We start from the raw sequence: 10,382 nt of genomic DNA, 5'->3' as shown, positions 1-10,382 counted from the left end.
CGATACTTAATTCAAGTATAAAATTCGGCCCATCACTGGTCGTCAAGGTAAATTTTGCAACTTGCGAAATTATTTACGTCATCGCGAACTGTCTAAATCCATTGTGTTTAGGTATATGTGACAGATCTTGACGTGCTCATTCAGATTACGTCCAACACATCGCTATAGGATATATACTTCATGAGGAATTCACGAAAGAAAAAAGAAAAAAATCGGCCCATCACTGGTCGATCACGTTAACAAACACCCAGGTTTATGGTGTGAATAGCCAAAACGAGTGAAAAGCACAATAATAGTACTCCACCTATTAATAGTACCTAAATAGTAATCGAAACTAAAAAAATGAGCACAAACTTGGATCCGAAAACCGTGTACCTTGCGAAAGATAATCTGGCGCTCATCCGACTGAGCTAAATAATCCCCATTAGTTCCTTGTAGGCGTTGTAGACAACACTACCTTACCGATTTTAACTATAGTATCTACTAGTACAAGCTAACACGGCTGTTTTCAACGTTTTCACCACCGCCATCGCTTCCACGGCCAACCTGGCTATGGAGGCACTCTCACCCCCTACCACTGGGACTCATGAGACGGTTTCCTATGACATGGAGGTAGAAATACTCGATTTGACCTTTCCGGTGACCGAAAAAGACCATTTCTTGCGCTGACCGATTTTCGTGCGCGCGACGACAGTGTAGTCACAGGAACCGTCGTCGTAGCAGGTGAATTGGTAGAGGTTCTTGGTGCATCTGTGGTAGTCGCAGGAATAGCAGTCGAGGTAACAGGCGTACTGGTCGTGGTACCAGGAGCCACCGTGGTGCTGCTGGGAGCTGTTGTGGTGGTGCTGGAGTCAGCCGTAGTAGTAGGAGCATACTGATACCCACGATTTTGGCTCACCTACACTGATCGAAAGGGAATTCAGAGGCAATTCCACCTGTATGATTTTATCCCTATAAAACACAATAACCTTCGAGTAATCTTCGCTAAGCAAACCCAATTTCACCCATTTTGAACCTTCAGCCATAATAACCCTTTACGATTTATATATAATATCCGATTATACATGTTCTGTCTATAATAATATCTAGGTAACCTACGTGGGTTTATACCCTATCATGGAGGATATTTATAGTTCAAGCTATAGGAAACTCCACTTTGTACTATCACACCGACGATATGGATGTGTCTGCTCAAGCAGGTATGGACTTTGTAAAGGGTGCTCGACATCGTTGTCTTACACGAGAGGAACGTCTTGATGTACTGCGACTCCACGCATACTTCGTAAGCGAAGGAGCCAACGACGTATCTCAACGAGTTGCCAGAGCACTTGGGCGGAGCCACGACGTCGTCAAACAGATCGTCCGTGAGTACAAGAATTTCGGGACCGTCACAATGGCTACTCCAGCGTCGAACCGGAGTAATCATGCAACAAGAGTTCCGGATAACAAGGAAACTATTGAACTTGTCCAAGCCTTCGGGGCGGAGCGGACGAGTCACACGGACACGTACGACCGCCGTCGACGTCATGATGTACCTGCAGGAGATGGGTGTTATGGACTTTGACATCACCAACACGACGCAAGAGGCTTCGTCCCTACGTGCAGTCCAAAGGTTCTTGAAACGGCGGGGATACAAGCGTGGCAATCGAAAGGGATCATCAGCATACTTACTTACTACCTGTCGAAGCCCAACGTTGCAGCACGCGACATGTACGTTCAACTCATGTAACCTTACATCTCGTCCGCGTCGCCACAGCCCATCGTTTACATGGATGAGTCCTACATCCATCACCACTATAAGGCTCACTAAGATAGCCTGTACACGCAAGAGACGTTCTAGACAAGGTATCAAAAGAAAAGCACAAGGGCCAACGCTACTGTTTCATTGCTGGCATCTTGGATTCACCATCATCTTGGATTCACCGACCATGACCAGCTGTGTGGTCGGACTGGACAATTTTACGGGTAGCAAGTCAAGAGTGAAGGAACCGAAGGACTATCATGGTATGTTTAACCATGACTACTTTATCGGATGGTTCAGCAAGTTGTTGGATGGGTGTACAGTCTGGGGGTCGTCAACGCGCTGATTGTTATGGACAATACAAAATACCACAAGGGGGCCCAAAGGATACACCAACCAGCCGCCGCTGCAAGAAGCGATTGCAAGAGGAATGCGTGCGCTACGGCATCGAGTTCTCGGAGGGTGACTTCAAGGGCATACTATGGCAGAAGTTGTCGCAGCACATACAGCAGCATGTAAACTCCGTTGTCGTTGACCCGGCGAAAGCCCGCGGCCACACCGTTGTGTACACCCCACACTACCATTCCGACTTGTAGCCCATTGAGAAGGTGGACCATTGTGAAAGGAGATGCAGGACGCAGGTACACCAGTTACACCAAGTTCACACAAGTCAAAACACGAATCGACGCTGCATTTGCTGCATTGACCCCGACGGCAATCAAGGGGTGCGTCAAGGTTGCCGCCCAAGGCAAGTTGCAATCCTTGTATGAGTATCTGTTGCAAGTTGATGCAATGAACTGCGATGAGGAGTCGCCTGCTGCGAGGGACAACGAAGATGGCGATGAAGAAGGCGGTGATAGCTCGAACGAGTAGCAAGTTATACAATGGTAGTAGTTATTGTGCTTTTCATCCAATTTGCCCATTGTTTTATCGCAGTAATCTATGGATGACAAAATTAAAACTACACGTTAAACAACGCAAATCGAGAGTCTGGAACATGAGCTAAATAAAGACAGGTCGTTATTTACTGGACCATCTCACTCGCTAAGTGGACGAGACCAACATGCAGCGGGATCGATTGAACGTCACGTTCCCATCGTGTTGAATCTTGTTACGCTACACGTACGTCGTGAGAGTCCAAGTGTGAGGCGAACGACGTCAACTTCAATGCCATAAACTTGGACAAGCACAACACATCTCCAACGCATGTCGATTCTGATCATTGTAAAACAAGTTGAATAAGATAAAACCATGCACCTCCACCAATTCTTAGCCAATCAAAGCATCACGAATAGTTATAATTCAACGCGAACCGTAAAAATACTTCATCTTGCATCGGTTAGCTTTTGCCAAATGCTTCCGAAGCGTTCGCGATGGAACGCCATAGGCCTCCGCAGCAGTTGATGCCGTGTGTACTTTGCTTAACACATCGTGGAAGGCCTTGTCCATGGTGACCTGCTTGTATGGCGTTCTTGGCGGCATTTTGTCGGTTCAAAAATTAAAGAACCTTTAATATGTAATACTTTTTCCCTCCATTTATTCATGCATGTTAAATTTGTCGAGAGGTTGCCTTTTGTCCAATCAGAGTTGATTGGCGTTTTAATTGGATGAAATAAGTTGGCCCATCAATGGTCGGACACGTTAGTGCGATGAACTGGTACAATATGGATGAAACGTCCTTTTTCTACTGTCTTTCTCCTCACCGTTCGATCACCCGCAATCGTGTCCCGGGACCAAGAAGGCGTCGAAGAGAACACGCTGGCGCTCACGACGAACGCGGACGACTCGGATGTTTTGGACCCCCTATTTATTGGGACAGCAGTGCAGCCAAGATGTTTCAACATACGTACCTGAAGTAAGCTGAACTTTACAGTCCCCGACGGCATCGAACCGCCGACGAGAATGCATGATATTCTTTAGAGGAATACACTTCGAGAATATAAACGCCATCTTGTCATTTTATAACTTCGAAAATATAAAGTATGAAGATTATATTTCATACACAGGTACTATTGTGGTTTTCACCTTTTTTGGCTAATCCAGGTCTAAAACCATGCTTTAATAAAAACTCATCCTAAAATTACGGCACTCACCATGATTTTACGCATGCAAGATGAAGTGTTTTTACGGTTCGCGTTGAATTATAACTATTCGTGATGCTTTGATTGGCTAAGAATTGGTGGAGGTGCATGGTTTTATCTTATTCAACTTGTTTTACAATGATCAGAATCGACATGCGTTGGAGATGTGTTGTGCTTGTCCAAGTTTATGGCATTGAAGTTGACGTCGTTCGCCTCACACTTGGACTCTCACGACGTACGTGTAGCGTAACAAGATTTAACACGATGGGAACGTGACGTTCAATCGATCCCGCTGCATGTTGGTCTCGTCCACTTAGCGAGTGAGATGGTCCAGTAAATAACGACCTGTCTTTATTTAGCTCATGTTCCAGACTCTCGATTTGCGTTGTTTAACGTGTGGTTTTAATTTTGTCATCCATAGATTACTGCGATAAAACAATGGGCAAATTGGGTGAAAAGCACAATAAATGTTATTGTTCGAAGTTAAAAGACACAAGAAAAATATTATTATTTTATTAGCGTTATACTAACTGTTATGATTTATACTATATTCAGATTCCTTGGGCACCGTGCCCACCTCGAAGAATAATCTTCACTGGTTAACCTTTGCCCTGACCCAACCTACTCCCGTTGTAGAGGAGTTTTACAGTGTGAGGGTACGGAACGGACGCAGGTACACTTGGTGGTGACGAAACTTACGCCACTGACACCCGCAATGGGCACCAGAAGGAATATTGCTGAATGACACACAAACCAGGTTGTCCAAGTATCGTACAATGGGGTTTTGCGCATACTCACTCACGAACGTTTGGACAAACGTTTGCAGAAACGAGCTATATTGCACAAACGAGTTACAATATGAGGTGTATATTATTCCACGTGTACCAATAACATTGGAAATGTTATTTTCCAACTGAGACTCCAATACGTGATACCTGTTCAGACTTGGTAAACCTCTATTAATTTTTATTTCTCGCTGAATGTAAAAAAACTGACACCTGGATTCTTCATACTTAGTTCAAGTATAAAAGTTGGCCCATCAATGGTCGACTGTGTAAAGTGCTCGACTTCAAAAAAATCCTGTACATTCCTAAACTGTTTAAGTCGATATCCTTCGAGTTATTCATAAAGTACTCATCATTACCTATCCGAAGATGTATCATTCCCACTCGGAAAACAAAAAACAACAGAAATAATTGAGATTAAAAATGAAAAAAAGTTAGCTCATCAATTGTCGGACACGTTAAACCCGCTTGTAGCAGCCTGAATGTCATGTCGGTCATTCTCCACAGCAACAAGGGACGTCGAAGCAGCTTCTCCGTGCTGGATTTTGCTGGTGAGGCCGTGCTTTCGTTGGAATTTGTATAAACATTTTTTAGAGAAGGCTAGGCGCCGGGATGTCGGTATGTCGAGGTCGTCGCAAAGAGCCGTGGCCAGCTTGCAAATCAGCTCGCCAGTCAGGCACACGGCAAGTTCCTCGCACCGTAGGACCCACTCGACGAGCCTTGTTTCAACGGCCGGTAGCGACACCATGCGGTCGATCGACCGGGCCTTGATGTCAGCTCGCTGACTTTGCGTTTGGTGGCGGGTGATGGCGAGTCCAACCGTTTGTTTGACGGTGTAGTGAATAGACTAAATGTCTCTTTTGCCCACATTGCCACTTAAGAATATGTTGCAGTCGACTGCTGTAAATGCTTAACGTAGAAAACATGTTTGTCTTCCAACATCATGCGAGGCTTCATCTTGAATTGACAGTGAGCTTATCAAGCATCATGTATGCACTTGAATATTTGAAAGAACTTCCGACATTTAATAATAATCGTTTCTACGTAGTACAAATTATTGAAATTTGTCCGTTCCAAATTTCGTCAAGCCTGTGGCGTGGAAAGAGTCTGGCATCTCATTGGACAAAAATAAAGAATTATTCAACCACCACTCAGTGGCACCGTATCGTTACAAATGAAAATGTCGCGGTTTCAAGCAATTTGCGTCCAAATCAAATTCTGACAATCGCAATCGATTCCGGAGGGGGGTTTACCCTGAGAAACCTCCTGCCGACTTCAACAAGCTCGCAAGTACCCCACACATCATACCAACATATATTATATTTCAAATGCTGTGGGAATTGCCTTTTCAAAAGATTTCACTAACAGTATCATATCATATCTTTTCCCAAACTCTAATGGTCCTATTTATCATTGCAAGTCTCTTTTCTTGCGCACTAATAATCTCGTCACCGAGTCGATTGTCTTGCTCCAACAGCCAAGCAGTCTTGAGCATAGCTTTCAGTGGTCCCATGACACCAACATCCAGTGGCTGACACCGGCTCGTGGAGTTCGGGGGCATAGCTTCTACAACACTGAACAGTGTTTCAGCCACCTTGTCATAAGACTTTTCGGACACATGACAAGCCAAATTGTCGACCTACAACACATACGCGTCTTCCATCCAAGGGATATCGTTCAGATCCCCGGCGGTCTCGCATTACGCCAGCGGCTCGTCTTTGAAGGGAATGAGCTCCTGGAGACCCTGCCCTCCCAATGTTGCGTGGCGGCTGTGTCGTCGGCTGGCCAGGATCTTGTCACGCCGCGCCTGCCAGTCCTGCCAGGTCGAGTATGCGATTTTTTGCGACGGCAGAAGTCCCTCTCACTGACACCAGTGGTAGCACTAAACTCGTTGAGGCAAGCCTTGCGTTCCCCGTTTGTGTACCGGCGCTGCTGGCGCTTGGGTTTATCCATTCTTGGAGAGATTCACACTGTCAGTCGTCTCCGTGTTCGATTGTGTTTAAATGTTTGAATCCAGCCAATCACAGGTAATTAAGTTCTTGATTGGCTTATCTAAATTCGAATAAATATAGCCAATCGAGAAGGGTGTTCTACTTCGGCACTTTTGTTATTTTATTTAGCCATAGTTGCACTTACCGGGTTTTGCCGCAACCCACTGTAGTATTAATAGTATGTAGTATCCGTATTATCATTATTCATGTAAATCCTGAAAAAGTGGTGTGGGACAGACATATGTTAGCAATGATACAGAATTCGTAAGGTGCAACAGGAACCTTTGGTTCTATTTATAGTAGGCTCGCAAGGTGAGCCATCTACGAATTCCATAAACCGATGTGCAATTGACTATTTACAGCTACCAAATAGTAAGAGGTATCACTACTGCTCAGGTATAAAAGTAAAAAGGTATTTTCGGTGGGTTCCTTGCTTCTGATTGGTCAATACGTTCGGATTGAAAAATGGACATCATTTTCGAATTCATGATGACCATGACGATGGACATCGTCACGATGTCCATCCGTCACATGATTGATGCGCTGTGAGCATTGCATCTTGTCGAGAAATTTGACAAGTTGATTGAAACGGCTGACGAAACCACCAAGTGTTACAAGAGCTTCCCATTTTAAGCCGTCCAAGTCAATGCCAACTCCTCACTTTATGTGGCTAAACCAAGACCTTCAGAATATATCACCTATAACTCTACCGGATAAACAACGAGAATGAGACGACGGTGTGACATGATACAAATTTGTAAGTACAGCACATCGAACAAACGGAAACGACATCAAAACGATCCACACCATGGCACGACGAGGACCAAGGCTTCCGCAATTGCCGCCTTGCAAACACACACCCAATGCTCTAACCGGCGCCGACGAGGACGAGATTGCTTCCATCGAAGCGTTTACATCGTCTATGGAAGACAATTACTTTAACGCAATGGTCGAACGTTCCAACACGAATGCACAGGACGCATGTCCAAGTGAATCCACGGATGCCAGCAATCATGGTAACGTTAACAATTCAAAAGATTTAGATCGTTAACTGTAACAATCCTTGTTGTAATCCATCACTGTGAATATAAATGTAGACGATGATGGCATTGCACCATCAGGCGACCAAGCGACTACTTTGAAGAATATGACGCCAATGAAATCGATGCAGACTCGGCGTCCCACAGCTCAAGCGACGACGATTCTCTTAGAGACATTTCAGACCAAACTAGGTATTTTGCTCGTCGTCAAAAGTATATGGCGAGTTATACTACAAAGCTGCAACAACTTCTGGCGTGTATGGCACGCTTTTTTTGCCCTGACCTGGAGGGCACAGTCTGTGCAGTACAAACATGTTTGGGCCCTTGACAAGCTCTATGCATGACGCGTCGAAAGGGGCACATGCCTTTGACATTCTGCCATCAACATGTTGGCGTTCATACAAGGCTAGCTACTGGTCACATTGTGGAAGGATTTGGCGGTCGACTACCCCCTGTTGACAAAGTTGTCATTTGCTGCACTGGAATCAGCCGTCCAGTAATTATCAGTGTGTACACCATGGGCGGAATTAAAAAGCTATCGCTGCGGGGATGCCACGCTTACCCAGTTGGCGACCAACAGGTCGAATTGGGTCTCATGCCAAATCAATTGGAAAATCCAAGTAAGGTAATTAATTAATTCGAATTGAATTTAACATACAATATAGCCCATGCGTTTTCAATTCAATTGATGGAGCATACTATCGCGTTTCGAAGCAAGGGCGTGGTGTATCAAACTATCTTCGACGTTTTCCTGGGCAACATCTCGACTAACATAAAGGATGTTGCGTACCACCAATTTATCGATGCGTCGCGACAATTTGCAGCCGTGCCATACCTCTTGCGGCGTGGGGAGATTGTTGTCAAGGCGGACGAGCCGTTCCCCAAGCCTGTTTGTCCTGCATGCGCCGGGGACGGAACGACTTCTGCAAGCCCAATTATAGCGGTATAATACATTACATTGTGGCATAGTGCTATATACTCTGTGCTGTAGACAACGGACGGATTTGCTTCGGCGACGAAGTTATCTGCCCGCCAGGGTGGTGCTGGTGACTATGGCTCATATGGTTGGCCCGGTGGAGTTTTCATGGAACCAATACCAGATAATGGTTCGGCCAAGCGCAAGGCAACCACAATGTCGGGATGTTCATCGCAGCTACAAGCCGGAAAGGTTTTAAAGGAGCTGCTTCAGAACGACATGAACATGATTGTACACTTAGACTGTATACATGAAATTGTCCAATCGGTGATAGGTAGGCAGTCAATCAAGTTCGCCCAATCCTAAACGTATTCGTAGATATCGAGCATGGGGAACGACATGTATATGCAGACACGTTCCTGCAATCATTGAAATCCAGGCACACAGAAAGGCAAATATGGTTTAGCTACGATATTGTCTGCAAGCTAGAAGGTCATTGGAAGGTAGAATTTTTTTTTCAGCAATGAAGTGACTCGAGTACTGTATTGCTCCAAACTAATCTCGCCAATATAGCTACATGGTATGGAAAAGCCCGACCTATCCTTCCTACCCGTATTGTACGCTTACTGCCACGACAAAATGTCAATTTCAATTCGGCCCTCGCGTACTCGTGGGAACTGGAATTATTATGGACGGAGAGGGCCATGAGCGAACGAACAGCCGACTATCCCGTAGCATTGGACTGACCCGGCGGGAGGCCACCGGCAATCGCGAACTGGATATCGCCTTGGTGCTCGAAGAGCACAATCGAATCAAAGTGAGGAATATTTTGGGGCACACGGAGAAGAAGCTGCGAGCGATCTTTTCCCACCTAACAAAGCTAGCCCAGAGTGGATGGCCAACCGAAACAAATAGTGGATGGTGCGTTGCCAAAATTCAAATGTCAATCATTTATAAATAATACTACCTCTGTCCGAAAATGTTTGCACGAATCAAAGATTTCGACAAATGAACATGAAGTTCTTCGATTCTTGGAGAACAGAAGGTACTGGGGAAAAGAGGAGATTCAGGGCGTCACCAATCAAAAGTATTCGCACCAAAATTCCAACCAATGAAAGAGCCATGACGGAAACAAATCCCAATACTTTATTTCATACAACATGGACGACACTTGTCATTTCAGCGTATCCGGACATCCGGTTACGATAATTCCGTGCTATCCGTACATTTTGACACGATCCACATTCGAATTTGACAATGCGCGCCAAGCCCAACCTCACCGACATCGACCGCAATGTCATCCTCCAGCAGCTCTTGACCCGAATGGTCGACCACAAGACTCTTGTGCACGGATCATTGAAGGATGTAGCTAAGGTATTCAATAGACCTCTAACCCAGAGATGTAATGACTGAGTGGCTAAGAATGGGCTGATGACCCAGTGATAATGTTTTTAAGGTTATGAATCGTCGCTCAAGCAGGAAATATCCGACGAGGAGACGAGATCCCCAACGAAGTGATCGAGTCATTTCCAAACTCTACCCAGTGTTCGCCCAAGGTATTTAGGTGTCAAATACCCAATTTATGTACTATGTAAGGTAATAGTTCACCTTTTGTTATTTTTTAGGGCAGCATTTATCCAACACCTTCTGTTAAAAACCCGGTATACACCCAGCGAGAGGGTAAATAAAACCACAATTAAGTACACATCCCAATTTCTATTTTTAGAATAATTGACTACCGAGCTCGGTGTCGGAGCCATCAGACCCCGCATGATCAGCAGCAAGAGATATACCCCCAGCCAAGCACATGGACAACCTGGCCTTCCGC

The 10,382-nt window shown here is 45.2% G+C and overlaps 5 protein-coding genes across 5 annotated transcripts; 2 read left to right on the top strand and 3 right to left on the bottom strand.

Moving 5' to 3' along the window:
* Positions 1-599: 599 nt before the first annotated feature.
* On the bottom strand, positions 600-1,528 carry H257_04100 (hypothetical protein; the record flags this gene model as incomplete). Its single annotated transcript, XM_009828477.1, has 3 exons — positions 600-845; positions 1,208-1,397; positions 1,464-1,528. 3 exons carry the CDS (start codon positions 1,526-1,528, stop codon positions 600-602), a joined length of 501 nt encoding a protein of 166 aa, XP_009826779.1.
* Positions 1,529-1,928: 400 nt separating this feature from the next.
* H257_04099 (hypothetical protein) lies at positions 1,929-2,614 on the top strand (the record flags this gene model as incomplete). The annotated part of the gene is made up of 3 exons (XM_009828476.1): positions 1,929-2,004; positions 2,117-2,333; positions 2,383-2,614. The coding sequence occupies 3 exons, from the start codon at positions 1,929-1,931 to the stop codon at positions 2,612-2,614; spliced, it is 525 nt and encodes a 174-aa protein (XP_009826778.1).
* A 2,435-nt stretch (positions 2,615-5,049) lies between these two features.
* On the bottom strand, positions 5,050-5,355 carry H257_04098 (hypothetical protein; the record flags this gene model as incomplete). The annotated part of the gene is made up of 1 exon (XM_009828475.1): positions 5,050-5,355. The coding sequence occupies one exon, from the start codon at positions 5,353-5,355 to the stop codon at positions 5,050-5,052; it is 306 nt and encodes a 101-aa protein (XP_009826777.1).
* A 951-nt stretch (positions 5,356-6,306) lies between these two features.
* H257_04097 (hypothetical protein) lies at positions 6,307-6,560 on the bottom strand (the record flags this gene model as incomplete). The annotated part of the gene is made up of 2 exons (XM_009828474.1): positions 6,307-6,423; positions 6,477-6,560. The coding sequence occupies 2 exons, from the start codon at positions 6,558-6,560 to the stop codon at positions 6,307-6,309; spliced, it is 201 nt and encodes a 66-aa protein (XP_009826776.1).
* An 846-nt stretch (positions 6,561-7,406) lies between these two features.
* Positions 7,407-9,300, top strand: H257_04096 (hypothetical protein; the record flags this gene model as incomplete). The annotated part of the gene is made up of 5 exons (XM_009828473.1): positions 7,407-7,614; positions 7,696-7,830; positions 8,304-8,581; positions 8,630-8,845; positions 9,253-9,300. The coding sequence occupies 5 exons, from the start codon at positions 7,407-7,409 to the stop codon at positions 9,298-9,300; spliced, it is 885 nt and encodes a 294-aa protein (XP_009826775.1).
* Between the last annotated feature and the right edge of the window lie 1,082 nt (positions 9,301-10,382).

The sequence above is a fragment of the Aphanomyces astaci genome (genome assembly GCF_000520075.1).
Source record: "Aphanomyces astaci strain APO3 unplaced genomic scaffold supercont1.7, whole genome shotgun sequence".
Classification (NCBI taxonomy): Eukaryota; Oomycota; class Saprolegniomycetes; order Saprolegniales; family Verrucalvaceae; genus Aphanomyces; species Aphanomyces astaci.
The sequence above is the reverse complement of the archived record's forward strand: the minus strand, read 5'-3'. Positions and strand labels throughout refer to the sequence as shown.